The following is a 19,216-nucleotide window of genomic DNA, read 5'->3' as shown; positions in this document are numbered from 1 at the left end:
CATAAAAAAAGATAATTTTTAATTTGGGAAAGAAGTGAAGTTTGTAACTCTCTGCACTAAGACTACTAGTTTATCTATCTTTTCTTTTAAGATATGGAACTAAAATGTTGGCATCATGCAGTCTGAATTAAAATTTTCATCTTGCAACAGAATATGCTGTTTGAAAAAGTTTTCTAGACTGTCACATAAACAGGCTCTATCCCCAACCTCGAGTCAGTCAGTTTATTTGATTACTTGACCTCCTGCTTGTGGCCCAGATAAAAAGCAGGTCTGCAGGGTTAGCCTTCAATGTAGGACGCAAATGTGAATTGGGCTATGTAAATATACTTTTTTTTTGAGTGAAAACATTTCATCTTTTCTATTTGTTTGTAATAGTTGCTTTATCTCAGGGGAGAATTTTCAGTGATATCAAACAAATGGTTATATGTATTAATAATATCTGTATTTTACAGATGTCAATGAATGTGATCTGAACCCAAATATCTGCCTAAGTGGAACCTGTGAAAACACTAAAGGCTCATTTATCTGCCACTGTGATATGGGATATTCAGGCAAGAAAGGAAAAACTGGCTGTACAGGTATGTTTTTTCAAATTGAACAATAAAACCATTAGTGGCTAAGAGATTGCTACCATAATTATAGATTAACATAAGTTTGAAAACTATTAATATTTTAATTGCATTATAAAGCATTTTGTATAGTATTTTTTCATTAACTTAGCCTGCACTTCTCTGAAATTTGTCATACTTTAGATTGGATCTAAGGTGAGGTTTTTTTCCCTTTACCTGTGAAAAAAAGGCATATGAGATAAATTACCACCATAAATAACACTATAAATATCAACATTTTATGAGGTTAAAGTAACATTTTTATATCAAAGTAGTTAACGTGCTAACTACCAAACATATCCCTTTATTAAAGCAGACCTTTCCCAATAGCCTCCACTGCCACCCCTTTCATTTAAGGTTTTATAAGTGAAATTACTTTTTAAAGAAACACATCCTATTGTAAAGCAATTATACTCCAATAAAGATGTGGAAAAACAAACCCAACACATCCTACAATTCATATATTTCATCAAGTCTCATCAGTCTTCTAGTTTCTTAAATTAATGTGCTTTTGTTCAATTAAGTTGCTTTAGCCCTAATTAGTCTTTATTTGTGGCACTTAGCAAATCTCATGAAGTGAGAATTAAACCATTAATTTTGCTTGTTTAATACCAATAGCACATAAGAAGGTCTTTTCACAATATTTGTAGGAGATTATTCTGTTAAACATCAAATGGAAGCAGTCACTCTGAGTGAATGTTGTTCTTTCTAAGTGTTTAATTGATGTTTTCATACTTGAGGCAGTGATGCTTAGTACATGGAACAATAAAGTTTTACTGTAGTTACCTATAGTAATAAAACAGATTATGGCCTATAACATAATTTAAAACATAATGGAGACCATGGTGGGCTTGAATTAGGTAACTGCATCATTTCTTTACAAATAATAGACTTTAATTTCAAAAGCCAGTTTGGCAAGCCATTGTGACTTAAAACAAACGTTAAAATATTTGAAGATAGGCAGTGTGGTACAGGTACAGATCCTTTTCTTAATTATATCAGCGTTTTTCAAGAAAGTTCCCAATATATGCATTATCATTTTAAACTGTTCAGTTATGCAAAGTTTCAAATACAGATATAGACATCACCAATAAATTACTATTAGTTCAAAAATGACAGATTCTAGCCAAATTATAAAAAGCATGTAGCTAGAATGCTTTCATGCTCACTATATTAGTCTTCATATGAAGCATGTCTAGGGGTCCATTCTGATAAATGGCACAGAGTTTAAAATCTCTAGTCCTCATGTGGTCTCTGGGGTACAAATGATGCTTATATCAGCATATCTGTGGTTCAAGATTTATTTTTAGCTTTCATTAAAAATATAGGACTTAGGGTATAAGGGGTGTTGGTCTGGTAGTAATGCAGGGGGAAGTAGGACAGTTCTATATTGCATTTTACCTAATAGAGGCTAATACCGTTGTTTGGCAAGGTTGAACTCACTGCAAGTCAACCCAGAGAACCGTGATTCTTATGAAGGGAGAAGTTAATCTAATGGGACAGTCTTCATTCCCTATAAGAAAAAGATCTCTAGAATTTCATGCTCCAGATTCCCGCTAACAGAGGCATGTGCAGAGGCTGACTGTTTTAGGCCTCTTATCATGAAGAAAGCTTAAATTTTCATGCAACATTAATATCATTTTAGGTACATGAGGAATGATGCATGTAATGCCCTTGGCACAGTGCTTGGCCTACAGTAGCTGGTCAGTAAATAGTAGCTATTGTTGTCCTTATAAAATGAGACACATAGACACAGTGTCTAGAAGCCATTTTAATTAAAACCATAACTTCTAGTCTAGCAAAATTCTGTACTTCTATTTATTGATATGCTTGAAATCAGTTTAGAGAAGGAAAATCTTACTCTGTATATGAAAAGGCTTGTTTTTCATAATTGAGTTTGCACAGACACTAAGACTATAGTGACGAGAGCTGTGTACTCCACATTAGATGAGATGACACCAGTTTTACATTAAGAACAGCAGTCTTTTAGTAAATTACATGAACAGAAACATGGATTTGAAGTCCAAGAAATATTCTGTAGCTTTCCCCAAAGGCCGACATCCCCCTTCCCACTTCTAAATTATAGCCTAAAATGATTTTTTCAATTGCATAAAATTCAGCTAGTACTGTAGGAAGAAGAATTGAATTTCATGGTCCTTTTAATATCATGGTAGCATGGTATGTGATATTCTGATGTAAAGGAGTAGACCTCTGGATTTTATTCCTAGTTCTTTTACTGGTTCATGAGCTTGAAGAAATCACCAGGGTGCTCCATAGTTATGCAAGTGTTCCCCTTGGGTAAGCAGCCCTGCAGTGAAGTATGGAAGGCGAGGGTGTATTAGGGCAGGAAGAAAAAGAGGTTCTCTGTAAATCCTGCTATTAACAACCAAGGGTATCACATTTGATTGGAAATGACTTACACAAACAGGAATTGGCAGCAAGTTTGGTATACTCAAAAACAAGTTTTAAAAAATCTGAGCCAAAATGTTTTTTGAATCCCATGTAACTAGGGCTCTTTTAGCCTGCTTTTCGTTTAAAATTTGTGTCACTCACAACTTAGAATGCCATCAGGTTACCTTGGTGATAGTATGTTAAAGACAAGTGTTTATAATGTCCCAGGCAACTAATGTAAATAGAGATATGTATCTTGCTTAATGGGATAAGCAAGCCTTACAACAAATAACAGTGAAGAACAGACCTGGAAATATGTTTTAATGACAGACAAGAGAAATAGATCTACTTCTATTTCCGTACATATATAATATGTATACATACATATCATATGTACACATATATTTTAATGAGTACCTTGTAAAGGAATTATAAAAATATGTATGCTATTTCATAGGGAGGAACTTTGTTTCACAAGAACTTAAAAAATGTCCTCTGGGTTCCATTACAGCTTTGTCTAAATATTTCAGCTCCCTTGTCATTACTGATTGTTTCCATTTTAACAAATAAACATGTTTTTTTTTCCCCCCAATCACTTTAGCAGTGTTCAGAATCCACCCACTGACTTACATTCCCAGCCCACACAGATGTTAAGTGTTTCTTTTTTCTCCTTAAGCTTTGTTCAAATCGTGGACATGGCTGAGGGGAACGTTCAATTGAATGAAGGGAGAATGGACATTTTCCTGTAACCTAGAACACATCTCTTCTATCCCTGGCTTAAGGGGGCTGGATTACAGTTTTTCTGTGGCCCACACATACAAGGCTTCTGATGCCCATTCTACATAATTGTAATCAGACAACAAATTGAAAGAAGAAAAACTAGGTTGCCGCTAGGTGCCATCCTTGGTGCGTCCTGGCTTTCTCATGCTGATCTGTAAGAATGCACCTACCATCACATGCTCGCTGGCTCAGTCAGTGAGTAAGGCATACGATGAAAATCAGGATTGTTTTCATTTAAAACAGCAGGATTGCTGGGCAACTCTATTTCTCAATCGTTCAGCTTTTCATACAAGACATGTTGCTGTGGGTATAGTCCGTGCGAGAGAATCACGTACTTCAAAACCACCAGCACTCAGTGAAAAGTTGCCCTCATTTCCTTCCAGCCCCTTATCATTGCTAATTGTTCTCCACTGGCTGTCAGCCTGTGAAAACTCTGTGGGTGTTCAGTTAAATAGTCGTGGCTCAAATTTGGGTCCAAACTGAAAAATCCAAGTAGCCTTCACGTTTGGCCTCTCCATTCACCCTAACGCCCTCTTCCCCAACGCCTCACCAAGGAGATGCCACAGTGTGCCAGCCCTGCTGGACTAGGGTTCTCGTGACTGGTGCCCAGATGGCAGGAAGGCAGGCGTTTGTGTGGGTGACACAGCCTCTCCCACCATGACTGTCAGAGGAAGCCAGAGCAGCTCAGAGCACAATCTCTTTCTCGAATGTCAGATTCAAGTGGAACACACCCAGAACCTGTGCGTGGGGTCTGCTCAGACCACACCCTTGCCCTTCACGAGAGCCATGCAAGTAGGACCTTTGAGTCTCTGTGAGGGAGCTTTGGTGGGGTGAAGGAGGTTGCAGTGTCAGCCCTAAATTTGAATTTCTTTGCTTTTCTTGGCGTGTGCTTAATCTTAAAAAGGAATTTTCTGTCTGGAGCAAACTTGTGGGGGAAAGAGAACATTTGTACAGAAAGAGATGTTCTTGGCAAGCGTGCGCTATGTTTCCCTCACATTATTGAAGAGTGGAGTGTTTGAATATGGTGTTTTTGTTTGGTTGTTTCCCTTATGGCTCAGTTTCCCCTTCTGTTTGCTTTTATAACGAAGTACAGTCTTAGGCCCAAGTCTGCCGTGGAAACAATTAATGAATAATGGTGTGTACACGCACACACACACGTGAAGAAACCTTTTATTCAGAGATGCCTTTAGACATTATGACCAAGTCTTTCTAATTCACTTGTGACATACCGGTAGTGTAAGCCATTGAGATAATGACTTATACAAAGATTCACAAAATGGAAAATTGAATATGGGCACCTGAGTTACTCTTCCCTCCTATTCCAAAGCCCACGATACACGGCCTCTTGCAAATATAATTTATTTTCACCCTGAAAACATTGTGGTAAAATGGCAAATATTTTCTTGAATTAGAAATTTATGTTCATATATTATTCATGATGACAAAAAGGAGGGAGACTCTCCTTTTAAAAAACAATAGTTATTTTCTTAATTGCGAGATTAAATATGGAAGGTAAAAAACCCACATGAAAAGAAGAGCATCTTTGGACATTAGAAAATTGAAAAGAAAAAGATGACAGGATTACTAGATTGACAGGCTACGATCACCTCTGAAAATTGTACTTAGTAGAAAAGATTAGTGAATATTTCTATAAGTCTGTTAATACCGCCAAGATTTTGAAAGCAGACCTTTAATCAGGACTTAGAATAAAGTCCTGATGTGACTAAAGAAATCAGTTTGATTAGGCAGCTGTCGCTCAAGACAGAGAGCCCCAAACGGGATGGGAAACTGGGTTCCAGGTGCTTCTGGCTCTTCCCCTCCCTGACCTGGGGGCCCTGGCAAGTTCCCATGCCTTTGGGGACCTCTGTTTCCTTCTCTGAGAAGCCGAAGGTTAGGAAAGTCAAATTCTAAGGTCTCTGCACTTAGAAAATTCCTTGATTCTTGAACATCTAGAGGTTTCATCACTTAGGCAATCGAAAGTCATTGTTTCTACCTAACTCAGAGATCAGGACAAATGAAGCAGGGACGTTACGGCAGCACACTGCAAGAGCGGCGCTTTGCATCATTAACTCCGAGGGGAGTGATTATCTGAGGAAGAAAGAAGTGTCTGTGGCCCTGCCTGGGAGCCCTTAGGTCAGGCTTCCTTTCTTGAATTCCCTGCCTATTTACCACTATTATCCCTGGGCTGGCCTTCCTCCTCATTTCCTTGGAATGTGCCGTGCTCAATTAGTCCGTTGATTAAAGCTCCCAGTCACAAGTTTAAAGCTGCCCGGTATGTGCTTCCCTTGACCTGCCTTAATAACTCAGTAGGTTCATGTGGCTGCCAAGGTTACATTAAAATTCACCTACACAATACGTTGTAACTGTAAGAACATTCTTCTAGGCGTGTTTTCATTTTATACTTATTAGTGATATTGCAAAATATTCTTGCAGGAAAAATAACATCATTTTATTTTGTGTTTGCTCTAGAAGTTATAACAAAGCCAAAGATCTCAGGACCATTTCAGAACTTCAGATGGAACATTTGGCCAACACCATGTTTCCAAACACTTTCAAATCAGTTAATTGGGCTTCCTAAGTAAACAAAAGGGTAAACATAAGTTGCTTGCCCAGTTTAGTTTTCATGTCACTACTCAAGCGATCACTGAAAATTCTTGCAACATTTCATATGCCAAGATTTACCTTCTTAACCTAAGTTTTATGTTAGACATTGGTTTCCATACAGAATCATCGTATCCATACTTGGGAGTTCTTGTTCTTAGTTAATGAAAAAGTTGGTTATGAGGTTAAGTGCCTATCTTTCATTATGAAATAGATCAATTTTGGGAAATAAGATTCTGGTACCAATTCCAATAATGATCACCAACTCCCTGTCTTACAGTTCAACTCAATTCTGACAACCACCTACCTGAAGATAGTGTCAGATTCCACAGGTTAAGGACTCAGTCCCATAAAATTGTCCACACTTCAGATGCCAGTCGCAAGTCTAGGTTGTCTGTTATGAGTGCTTCTGACCAGTTGGCTATAAACCAAAGGTTCCCACCACCTCCTTGAATTTGATTAATTTGCTAGATTGGCTCACAGAACTCAAGAAACCAGTTTACTCGTTAGATGTATCAGTTTACTATAAAAGAGTATAACTCAGAACAGCCAGATGGAAGAGATGCATAGGGCAATGTATGGGGAGATGGCACAGAGCTTCCATGCCACCTCTGAGCAAGCCATTCTCCCCAGATCCTCACTGTTCACCAACCTGGAAGCTGTCCAAACCCTATCTTTGGGGTTTTTTCTAGAGGCTTTATGACAGAGGCACGATTGATTAAATCATTGACCTTTGGTGACTGATTCAACCTATAGCCCCTCTGCTCTCCCTAGAGGTAGGGGGTGGGACTGAAAATTCCACCTCTCTAATCATGCCTTTGGTTCTCTTGGCAACCAGCCCCCATCCTTAAGTGCTTTCCAAACGTCACCTCATTAACATAACAAAAGACACCTTTTCCGCTCTTAGCACTTAGGAAATCCCAAGGGTTTTAGGAGTTCTGTGCCAGAAACAGGACAAAGACCAAATATACACTCCTTGTTATAAATCACAATATCACAGGAAACAAAACATATTTTACTTTATAATTTATAGTCTCTTTTTTTTTTAATTAAATTTTATTGGAGTATAGTTGCTTCACAGCGTTGTGTTAGCTTCTACTGCACAGCAAAATGAATCAGCCATACATATACATATATCCCCTCCCTTTTGGATTTCCCTCCCATTTAGGACACCACAGTGCATTAAGTAGAGTTCCCTGTGCTATACAGTATGTTCCCCTCAGGTACCTATTTTATACATAGTATCAGTAGTGTATATGTGTCAATCCCAATCTCCCAATTTCCTCCAACCCTGCCCCTTTCCCCCTTGGTATCCATACATTTGTTCTCTACATACATTCTCTTCTGTAATGCTTTTATATTATAGAATCTATCTTGGCTAAATTTGGAAATGGAATTTTGAAGAATGGAGGAGAATTTTTGAGAATTTGAAGTCTTTTAGCAATGTGGGCCTAATCTGGTTCTCCCTTTACTGAAAAATCTCTCTTGAATTGACTTGAGTTTTACAGGAAATATGCAAGAAGGCTTGGGTCCCAAAGCGCTGGCTAGAGAAAAGATAGTTCACACACTGCCTTAAGGAATATTCTCTGCAAATGCTTGAATTAGCAATACCTAAAGTAAAACTTTTATAGAAATAAAGCGTGATTAAATAATACGGTGTTTTACATTTAAGAATAAAATATATTTAGTGTATAGAATGTGATTGAAAAAGTTTTCTAACATGCCAACAACATTGTATTCCTTTATATGAGATATGAAAGCAATGTGCATCATTTCTCTATAGTTGATTTAATAAAAATATTGGGAATAGAAACAAATGACCACGAGCATTAATAGGATAGAATGTTAGGCAACTCACTTTTTAAGATCTTCAACTGGAAGGAGCTTCATTTTGTTTTGCAGTGGCTGGACACTTACATTAAAATAATGGAAAATAATTAGAGTTAACAACAACAAGTAGCAGTATGTTGTTCTTTATAAATTGAAATTTAAATCTGTTCAATTTATGTAGCTTATACATGTGGATGCTAAACCAATCTATGTTATACTGTGAGAAATGTGAAAGCAAGTCAACTTTTGAATATTGCTAAGTTATTTAAAAGACCCAAAAGGCATCTTTGCTAAACTTTGTTTAAACCACTGGTTATTTTTCCAGACATCAATGAATGTGAAATTGGAGCACACAACTGCGACAGACATGCTGTATGTACCAACACGGCAGGAAGCTTCAAATGTAGCTGCAGCCCCGGGTGGATTGGAGATGGCATTAAGTGCACTGGTGGGTTGGAAAATAACAAACTGCTTCTCATGAACTGCATGGATTATAAATATGAAAATATCAGCTCTGTAAAGAAAAATTTAATTTGTGTTTTACTGATTTTAAATGTCACATTTTCTGTTCATAATGATGTGTGGCCTCTTTCCTTAAGATCTGGACGAATGCTCCAATGGGACCCACATGTGCAGCCAACATGCAGACTGCAAGAATACCATGGGCTCTTACCGCTGCCTCTGCAAGGAAGGATACACAGGCGATGGCTTCACTTGTACAGGTAGGCTCGTGTTGGAAACAGCTGTGTAAACGGCAGTCAGAAAAGCAAGGTGCTCGACGTCTTTCAAACCATCAATTCTTTTCTGAAGGCTGGGTCAGTTATAGACAACTTGGAACAGAAAATATTGGTTATTTGAAACGACATTCCTGTGGAATGGAAATTTGTAGCCGACGCAATTAGGGAGACCTCAGAAACTAAATATATATTTACATAGATGTATATATAGTTATATAGTTGATATTTGTGTCACTGTATGTAATGATGTCATGAGTTTAAAATAAATCACACTTCCTTTCATAACCCTTTGCCTTTATATTTTTGTGCCTGTTTCTCACTGCTGACTTGTTTTCCATATTAAAACCAAGTGTGAACTTGCTGGAGGAACCTACGTGAAGAAAAGAAATTAGACATTCTGGATCAGATCAACAGCATATATTTTTCTTCCACTTGCCATCGTTGTTATCATTCCACATTAGTATAAGTGAGAATTTCATAACTGCTTTGAAAGGAATTCATTCACTTCCAGTTTTACAATACGTTAATGACATTTTCTTCTCAGTGCTAATGAACAGTCATAGAATTAATGTGAACTATTACATACATTTAAATATGTATGATTAGAAACATGATTATAAAGAAATGATATATACACTTATCATGACCATGTATATACAGACAGCACTTTTTAAGTCAGGGCATTGGTATTAATAAGACATTGAGGTACATTTTTCATTGGCCGTTAGGTAGCATAGAAGCTCACAGGACCTGAAGCATCAGTTTATCCTGAGTACTCTGCTCACAAGAAGTCATTTAAACGTAAAAGGGGCTGAGGGCCAGTAAGTGATTCATCTGGATTTTGTTTTAGCTCACTAAAAGTTTTATCATACTTGAAATTGTTTTTGCTTAACCCAGTGAAGTTCTGTCATCATAAACTTCCCATTGCTTTTTAGAAAATATTCCAAGTTTCATGTACCAGGCATGTATGGTTCATGTGTTTGATATTTAACACCTGTGCTTAGTAGCAAAACTCAGAAGAGATTAAGCAGGAATTTTTGGTCTCCTCTATAGTTGCTATTCTAGGTCTTTTGCTGCCCATCTGAGCAGAGCCTGAAGCTTGAGAATCAGGCACAAGCATGACGTGTTATTTCCTGTCATGGATGTGTCCTCACCTTGATGATCCTGCTTGCAAAAGTCTTAGTGTGAATGATCTGTTTGCCTTACTACCCATTAGCGATAATTTAGCATTCAGGATTCTGTATCTGAACCCCATGTTGACTATATATTCAATATTAGTATTCAAAAGAGAAAATTGAGTTTAATGTGTCCAGTAGAAATTATGATGAAATACCGCTACCCTCAGGAAGCTGACAATTATAAAAGTTGTTGGACCTGAGGAATCAGAAAACTGACTAAGGAAGAGTAACTTGTGTTTCTTTCTGGCTGTAGATCTTGATGAGTGCTCTGAGAATCTGAATCTGTGTGGCAATGGCCAGTGCCTCAACGCCCCGGGAGGATATCGCTGTGAATGTGACATGGGCTTTGTGCCCAGTGCTGATGGGAAAGCCTGTGAAGGTAAGTGCCTTGCAGGGCCTGATGAGATCAGCTTATTTAAACATTCCTGATGCCTTTCATTTGTTTGTTTTTTACACCAAGTTGTGTTTTGGCTTCCCATCTAACCTGGTCAGTTCAGTCTGTGGAGAGATTGGGTCTCCAGCTGGACCATTGCTCTTTGTGTAGAGAAAATCTCAGCTATTTGGCCGTAAGCTGCACATCCAGCCTTGGCCAGATGATTTGCAAGAGTACACCCATCAGTCATAGGAGAATGGGGATAACCAAGTCAATGCAACATATTCATCCCCATTGCTGGCGGAAAGAGCTCAAAGTGCTGGTGCCCTGATAGTGAAGGATTCTTTTCAAATATGGAAACACAGTTTTTAATCTCTGCTATGGTCTTGTTTCTAGAAATAAAGGCTTTAAAATAACAGCAGAGTGGATAGTCTTGTCTGTAGGTAGAACAATGTCCTGGCTATGTCTCACATGGTCTCCAAATATCTAATACGTATGAACGTGGAACAGTCTTTTGCAAATCCACTTAGTAAGGAACCCCTAGGGATGATACCATACGTCAAGATGTCTCTCAGCGTAAGGCTCCATCTTCCTGAGAAGCGTTGGTCAGACAGGAAGAGTCCTGAGAGCCTGTTGGCTGAGGATGGATCCCACTAAGAAACACAGGATTCTTCTCTTTACCCACACTTGTCAAATTGAAGCACATTATCCCTCATTGAGAAGAATTAGTGACCACAGTGAACTGAAAAAATTTCAGTAGAAATAAACACATGGTAACGATTGACAGTAGAGGTTTAAACAAGACCCTGATTAATGTCTTAACTAATCGTTGTTGCTTGTTACTAGGACATTAACTCAAAGTCAGTCGTTAGCTGTGACATGTATACTAATTCCCTCATATAGTTCTATGTAAATACTTTTCTTTGTTATGGAACCATTGGATGTTCTTTATACAGTTTATATGAAATAGGCAGAGTTTGATATAAAATTCCTCCGAGGCAAGAAACTAATTATGCTCTTGATCATGTGCCTAATGCCTTGTTTACTTCTGTTACTGTGAACATCCAAGGAAAACAGGTACTGTGCCACCTCTGGGAGCAGAAATAGGCACAGTGAAAGTTTTGCTTCCCTTAATGCTATAAGGGAATGTTTTGTTTGTTTGTTTGTTCTTAATATAAATCATCACTGGCAGAGTGTTCATGGCTATTAAAAGCCAGTCTCAAGGCTGCAGATGTGCCTGCCTGCCAATTACACAAGCAGCATGTTAATGTGAGGCAGGGACAGAGGCCTGGAAAAAGCCTCCGCAGTTTTTAGATCTCCGTCAACAACTGCAGACACACACCACGGTACTAGGAACACAGAGGACTATAAAAACTGATGATAAAAGTTACCACAAAGCCTTTGTGGTTCTTAAAATTTTAACTCATAACAAAAACAGTGAACGTATAGATAAGAACAACCAAAGAATTTAGTCTAAGTTGGCTTGTTGGCTCTTATCGATGTGGAGCTACGTAAAACACCATAATGAGATACTTAGCCTAATGAGATGCTTAGCCCACCGCTTGGCATGTAATAGGGGCTGAGAAAAGGGAAGTTCTCACCTAGGAGACTTCCTTACAGATGACAGATATCTGAAAGTCTACAGGAGAAGGACCTAGGTCGATGTCAGATAGTCTTCATTTTCTTAATAGTAACATCATTTGCCTAATTACATCAGGCAGTTTCTTTAGCAAAAAAATAATTTAATTTCTCCCCCCTTTCCTCCTTTCCCAAGATATTGACGAGTGCTCTCTTCCAAACATTTGTGTTTTTGGAACCTGCCACAACCTCCCTGGCCTGTTCCGCTGTGAGTGTGAGATCGGCTACGAACTGGACAGAAGCGGGGGGAACTGCACAGGTAAGGCATCTATTTGCATGGAAATCTGCTCCCAGGCGTCCCAGGGGACCCAGCTGTTGGGGCCTTGCAGGATCGCACAGGGATATTCGCAGAGTCACGAAAGAAAAGCAGGGATGAAGAAGCATTAGGAATCACAGAATAAATTTCTTCAGACCTGGAACTGATTACATATGAGCATGCAGAGGAAAAAGTTGAAGAGAGTTGAAGGTGCAGAGTTAGTAGCCTAGAATCAAGCTCATGGTTACAGAGGCATGTTCCGGGCTTGCCGTTCCTTTTCTCCTTGGGCACATTTTTGGAGAGTTTCCTTTTGAAGCCTGGGCCCTGGGATCATGGGTTTTGCCTTGAACTTCTCTGCTGAGACACCCACTCCTTCCGAGCCCTGGCCTGTTGGTGGTCACCAGAGAACGCAGTACCTAGAAGTCAACCGCCCATTTCTAGTGTGTCGATCGTTTTCTTGTAGAGCAAAGAACTCTTCAGGAACATTAAAAAAAAAAAATGAGAAAAGCCGTAGCAGGCACTCTGTAGATCCTCATTGGTTGATCTTGGCACTGAGTTAAGACTTTGAGAGCCATTTTCAGTTCTCCACCCTAGCGTCCCCTTCGATTCAAGGATACTAAGGAAATAAGTTCCATTCTGTACGGGCTCAGGATTTCAAGAAAGCCCTAATTTTTCCAGCTGCCTAAACAAGCCGTGACTCAGTGGCTCTCCAGTTATGACCACCTCCCTGAAATTGCTCAGGACTAAGGTATTCTTGCCCAAGCACACCTACTTCTCTTGGTTTTTCAAAAAAACTATTATGACACCAAGCCGGCCTCTAGCACACAGCAGGAAGTCACCTCTCCGCTGCCACGCCTCCTCCTCAGTTCTCCAAATCACCACCAGCATCATTCTACCTACCCTGATTCCTGTTAGTCTATCCTTTCCCTCTAAGGTCACATGCGATTTGAGCAAAAGAATTTTCCACAGTGGAACCTCCAAGAGGGTTACCAGGTCCGAACAGGAGGACCGGAGCAGAAAGTGTCATCCTCATTTCCCAGTCTCTTCTCTCTGAATCAGCGTGTCTGTTCTTGAATATTTTACAAGTATTCAAAATAGACAAAAGGATTGCACAGGGGTGGAATTCGCCAAAACCCCTGTCTTAAATATCTGGAATTCTGTACATGTTTTTGGAACAGAAACTGAAAGGGAAATATTCAACCCAGCATCCGTGATGGGAGAGAGACTCTTAGCAGGCCTGCAGAAACACGCTAAGCCCCGTGTGTGTGTTTGTGCTTGCGCTCAGCTGTACTGCGGCAAGCACGCCCAGCGGGGGAGGCAGCAGAAGTCGCCTGCAACTGACGGTTCCCTGGGACATCTTGCTCTCATTTGATAAAATAAGCTGCACATATTAAATATATTTTCTTAAAACCTGTGTCTGAAGTTTTGGTTGACCGAGGTCACAGTAGTGTTTTGCTTTCAGTTACCTTCACTGAAATATTTTTCCTAGTTCCAAAGTTATATTTTCTCCTGATGACAAATTTGAATGCTAAATGTGTTCCAGGGGAAAAAGACCAAAGACTATGACATATTTCCTTCCTGAGGGGTTTTATTTCAGAAGTGGAAGACTATATTTCTAGGGGTAATTACAACTGGAAACTCTTAAAAATTCTAGTTGGGAGCGCTAGATTTGGTGCTACCGTTTTATGGTGATGCCTTCCCCGCGTTGGCTCGGGTGATAACTCTGCCCCTTGCTGTTTGGTTTTAGACGTTAATGAATGTCTGGATCCAACCACGTGTATCAGTGGGAACTGTGTCAACACCCCAGGCAGCTATACCTGTGATTGTCCACCCGATTTTGAGCTGAATCCAACTCGAGTTGGCTGTGTTGGTAAGATCTTAAAAACTTTTCAGAGAAACATACTGTTGGTTATTTTTAAAGCAACATTGAACGTTACATCCTCAAATTTTTAAAAAGTAATCGTATAAGAATTTAAACATTTCCTAAATATGGTTTATACTTTCAGGTCCTTTTCTCTAAGTAAATTCCCAGTATATGTGTTTGGGCACTTTTTAGTTTCTTAGTAAATTATGGTTATTAAACAGTTTTTTGGAAGTGGGTTTGAATTTTCAGCCCTTACGTAGAAAGAATTTGCCTGACGCTTTTTTGTTTGTATATGGTAAATAGATACCCGCTCTGGAAATTGCTATTTGGATGTTCGACCTCGAGGAGACAATGGAGACACAGCCTGTAGCAATGAAATTGGAGTTGGTGTTTCCAAGGCTTCCTGCTGCTGTTCTCTGGGTAAAGCCTGGGGTACTCCTTGTGAGCTGTGCCCTGCTGTGAACACATGTAAGTGGACATCCTCCTATTTATTATTATTATTCCAGCTCAGTCCAGTTCTCCTTTCTAGCTCCAGAGAATAGAAGCCACAGAGGGAGGGAGCTGCCACTGGTCTCTACTCTTTAATCAGGGAGGGGAGATCAGTCCTTCCAGCCCTGTTGAAGAATCCCACTCCCAATTTGGAAGTCAGAACATGTCCCCAGTTGGCTTGCACTAAAAGGTCAAGTAGGGCAGGCGACATCTCATTTCTGTCTGAGTGAAAAGAAGATAGCAGTATTTTAAAGAAGATTTTCCAGGCTAGGTTACTTATGTTAGGGCACATTGATCTCTCCTCTTGTCATCTATTGGCTAGTCTTAGAAGCTCTAGGAGAGATGGGAGTTTCCCTGGGTGAAAAAGAAGCAATTAACTAAGCAAATATGAAATGGAAAATCATTCCATTCTTATGGTATGACTTGAAAGAAAGCTTTAGAGTGTGATTTTAAGGACATAATGGCTTCTAAAAACATAAAAGGCTTTCCTTTTTCTAAGTGGATGCTGTATTACGATTTAGAGTCAGATGTAGCTTCTGGGGCAAAGGTCAGTGGCTGCTGCTTACAGGGTATATTGGGATAGGTATTGATTCTTTCCTTGCTGAAGGGTCACTTATTTACTTTTTCTGAAATTATTTGTTGAGTACCTAGAGGATGTACTTTGTGCAGAGGTGATAATTTATGGATAATTGGATGGCTAATTCTAGTCTAATGGGTAGTTCCTGCCTTCCAGGAGTGTACAGTCTAGCAAAATATGACCTAAACATAAGAGCTGTAATTCAACGTAGACCTCAATAAGGGAAGAAAGAAGAGCAGACTCAGTGCCGTGAGTGGGAGAAGGAGCACACCTGGTTGCAGTTAGGACTGTGTCACTCGCCACCCATGTAACTTTGGAGTCAGCAAGCCTGTTTCCTCATGCATAATATGCCTCATAGGATTAAATGAAATCACTCACGTAAACCACTCAGCACAGGGATGGGTACTTGGCAGGCACCTCCTTCTCTCCTTTATTCAGAAAGGGAAGTCAGTTGTGATTGACAGTGTGTGGTGATAACTCGGTGCATTTTTTAATTGGGGCTTGAAGGAAGGGTGTGTGACATGAAAGAGGGGACTTAAAAAGAGTGGATGATTGCAGGGAGGGGAGAGAAAAATAAAAGAGGAGGATAGTTAATTTCACTGATGTTGAAAGAATCAAAGCAAGATGGTTAGGTGGGGTGCAGCGGGAGTCAGTTCTATTGAGTAACAATGATTAGCCAAGCAATAGAGGTCCACCCCACCTCAAACTGGATCAGAGCTAGAACTGGAATACATACGTATATACATTTATGCATATATACATATAATTTCAGAAATCGAGGAGGGGGATTATCAGATTGGGAAAGACCATGATCATTATGAAAGAACTGATTCTTACAGATGCTTGTCAGGATGATACAGCAGATTCAGGTCATTCTTATCCATGTGTTCCTGTATGGCTCACACTGCCGGTGCATGGCACTGAAAGAAATGTTTTCGAGTGAAATACTTGGATGACAGAATTAATGGAGGGAATCAGAGGACACTGTAAAAAGTTGGTTTTGGAAACCAGGGGAATTAGCGTGGCCATCAGTAGAAACAGAGGGGCAAGAAAACTCTCTAGTCATTGAGGAGAGAAGTGGGATGGGAACCAAGAAAGAACAGCTTTTCCTAAGGCTCTGTTTGGAAAGGGTTTTGGAGACATGCTGATTAACAATATTAAGGGAAGTTGTGATTCCCAGGAAATAAGACTGAACAAAACATAAAAATGGAGGAGATGGTTGCAAAATAAAAAGGGAAAGAAAATCTTTAAAAAGAAATAAGGATGGAGATAGAGAATAAAATAGTTCATAAGAACATAAGAGACAGAGAATAAAATAGTTCATAAGAACATAAGAGATAGAGAATAAAATAGTTCGTAAGAACGCAAGACCAGAGAGTAGGCGGAAGGTTCAGAGACTGAGGACAGTAGCCTTACATTTGGCACACATAGAAAAAGCCATTTGAAAGGAGAAGTATATACAAAGATGTTAACCTGCTTCAGGTGAGTGGGGTAACTGCCCAAGGTGCCTGAAAATGAATATTTTAAGATGGATATGTCCGTTTTTCTCTTGAGGATACTATTTCTAGAAATTTTAGATTCAGAAGAACTCAGTCTGATCTTTTTGTTGTTGTTTCCATAGCTGAGTACAAAATTCTTTGTCCTGGAGGAGAAGGTTTTCGACCCAACCCTATCACGGTTATATTGGAAGGTAATTCTGTTTCGCTTATCTTAAAGTGCGCACCTTTGGAACTTCCTCGGTTTTATTTACAATGCTGTCGTTGTCGTTTTGATAGATATCGATGAGTGCCAGGAGCTCCCAGGGCTGTGCCAAGGCGGGAAATGTATCAACACCTTTGGCAGTTTCCAGTGCCGCTGTCCGACGGGCTACTACCTGAATGAAGACACCCGAGTGTGTGATGGTACGTGGCCCTTTTAGGATGACAGGTTCTTTCAGATATTAAGAACTGACCTCGAAAAACAGCATACAGTTAGTCACCAGGGAAACTGAGACTCTAGCAATACAGCACAATAGTCTAAGTGCGAACGTGGCCAGGAAACGATGCCACACGTGGCAGCTTGCGCTCATGTTAGTGACAGAATATCATGTCCAATACACCCTAAATCGCCCTCTTTTTTTTTGAGAGAGAGAAATGGTGTTTTGTTATCTTGAGCCATAGTCCTGTTTATGCCTGCAGAGTTTTCCATGCTTTTCAGAAAAGTTTTATCGGAGTAGCACAGGTCTCATTTCAGTGGCTTCTATATTCTGGACAGTTCTGGGCTCTTCTTCTTGTCCTTTACCACTTCTCATTTGTACTAAGCATTTAAATGAGCTTCTCTTTGGAGGCAGCCCCTTTGGTTTTATGATGCAAGTGATGACTCCTGTTCATCCTGTGTTACTGGGAAGGTGGAGACTATCGACCACTGTTAGCTTTCAGAGCACGTGGACCACTGACCCGCGTGGGGAAATGGTTTTCATCTATATACAGGAGTCACACAACGGATTTGGGAGGAGAAGACCTCTTTGTGTCCTGGAGGGGAAATATTCCTCTGCTTCTCCAAAAGGCTTATTAGGTGATCTCGGCAGTGACAACCTTGTTGAGTATCAGTCAAGCATCACAATACACATGACACATCTTAAGACCCATGGAGTTAACAAAAATTAGAATCAGCCCCTGTGTTTGAAAATGGGGAAGGAGGCGTGATATACCTACTTCTGTGCTGTCTTACCAGTGCAGATTCATGAAGCCAGTTTTTGATGGCTTCAGGATATATCATATCCTTCCTGAGATTTTGTGAACATATGAAGTACCTAGCTATCTTCCTGAAGGATACTTGAGAATGATAATTTCTCCACATTACCATCACTGCACGTGTTTGAGGATGTTTTGGACTCGTTTATTAAGAACTCATATCAGAAGGTAAAATTTCCTTTTCTAAAACTCCTCTCCTGAAAATGCACACATTAGCACAGACGAAGGACACTGATGAATGAAACATCCATGTTCCTTACCCAGGTTGCAAAGTGCCCTGTGGATTTTCTCCAAGACCATCAACATTTATATTGACCCTGAGTACCAGACCATTCCAAAGAGTGAAACTTCCGTATTCACATACCACTTTCTCTTTGGATTATAGATGTGAATGAATGTGAAACTCCCGGAATCTGTGGTCCAGGGACGTGTTATAACACCGTGGGCAACTACACCTGTATTTGCCCTCCAGACTACATGCAAGTGAATGGGGGGAATAATTGCATGGGTAAGTCCTAGCTTTTCTTTATAGTGCATGTTTGGTCCTCATCTGCAAAGAGAAAAAGAGCTTCCGAGCCAGCAGTTAGTCCTCAGCATTACGTTACTCGTAAGAGCGAGTACTGCCACCCTTTCACTGAGAGAGCCTCCTCTCCTGTAAAGCATAAGCTGGGCCTTTTCTCACCACCTCGTGTGGGTGGTTGGGAGTTTTCTTTAAAATGTAATGTTGGAAAATCCCAAACAAAGGTTTAATAGTACTTCTTTTGTTTGACTTTGGGTGTATCTTTATACAACTATATTTACAGCACTGACCTACAGTATTAAAACATCATGAGTCGGAAATGAGAAAATCACTGCCAGATAGCAGTGGAGAATTGTTACCAGGAGACTGGGTGGAGAGTCACGTAAAGTTTATTAACACCGCAGCTACATAATGACTAAGTTCTGTGGCACAAAACAACAGGGAATATATTTCTCAAAGTCCTTTTTCTTGTAGCAGCATAGGACGACGGAGAGCTGTGTGAGAGCAGGCTTTTCCTGCCCTGATTGGAGTCAAGTTACAATACACTTCAAAAGAGATTCACTCCTTAAGTATCCCCTTAGAATCTCCCTGTCGTGATTTCCCCATGGCATCGCCGGTCCCTTAACTTCCTCCTTTCTTCTA

The 19,216-nt window shown here is 39.8% G+C and overlaps 1 protein-coding gene across 1 annotated transcript in view; it reads left to right on the top strand.

Annotated features, from left to right (window-relative positions):
* FBN1 (fibrillin 1) overlaps positions 1 to 19,216 on the top strand; it is a 253,488-nt gene that overhangs the window by 169,874 nt on the left and 64,398 nt on the right. Inside the window, exons 32-41 of the mRNA XM_027096594.1 lie at positions 453 to 578; positions 8,536 to 8,658; positions 8,810 to 8,932; positions 10,379 to 10,504; positions 12,273 to 12,395; positions 14,140 to 14,262; positions 14,560 to 14,724; positions 16,944 to 17,012; positions 17,098 to 17,223; positions 18,440 to 18,562. Of these exons, the coding sequence (XP_026952395.1) occupies positions 453 to 578; positions 8,536 to 8,658; positions 8,810 to 8,932; positions 10,379 to 10,504; positions 12,273 to 12,395; positions 14,140 to 14,262; positions 14,560 to 14,724; positions 16,944 to 17,012; positions 17,098 to 17,223; positions 18,440 to 18,562 (1,227 nt within the window). The remainder of the gene's footprint in view (positions 1 to 452; positions 579 to 8,535; positions 8,659 to 8,809; positions 8,933 to 10,378; positions 10,505 to 12,272; positions 12,396 to 14,139; positions 14,263 to 14,559; positions 14,725 to 16,943; positions 17,013 to 17,097; positions 17,224 to 18,439; positions 18,563 to 19,216) is intronic.

The sequence above is a fragment of the Aethalodelphis obliquidens genome, unplaced genomic scaffold (assembly GCF_003676395.1).
Source record: "Aethalodelphis obliquidens isolate GAN/ISIS:26980383/991018 unplaced genomic scaffold, ASM367639v1 scaffold105, whole genome shotgun sequence".
NCBI lineage: Eukaryota > Metazoa > Chordata > Mammalia > Artiodactyla > Delphinidae > Aethalodelphis > Aethalodelphis obliquidens.
This window is presented reverse-complemented; position numbering and strand designations above follow the sequence as displayed.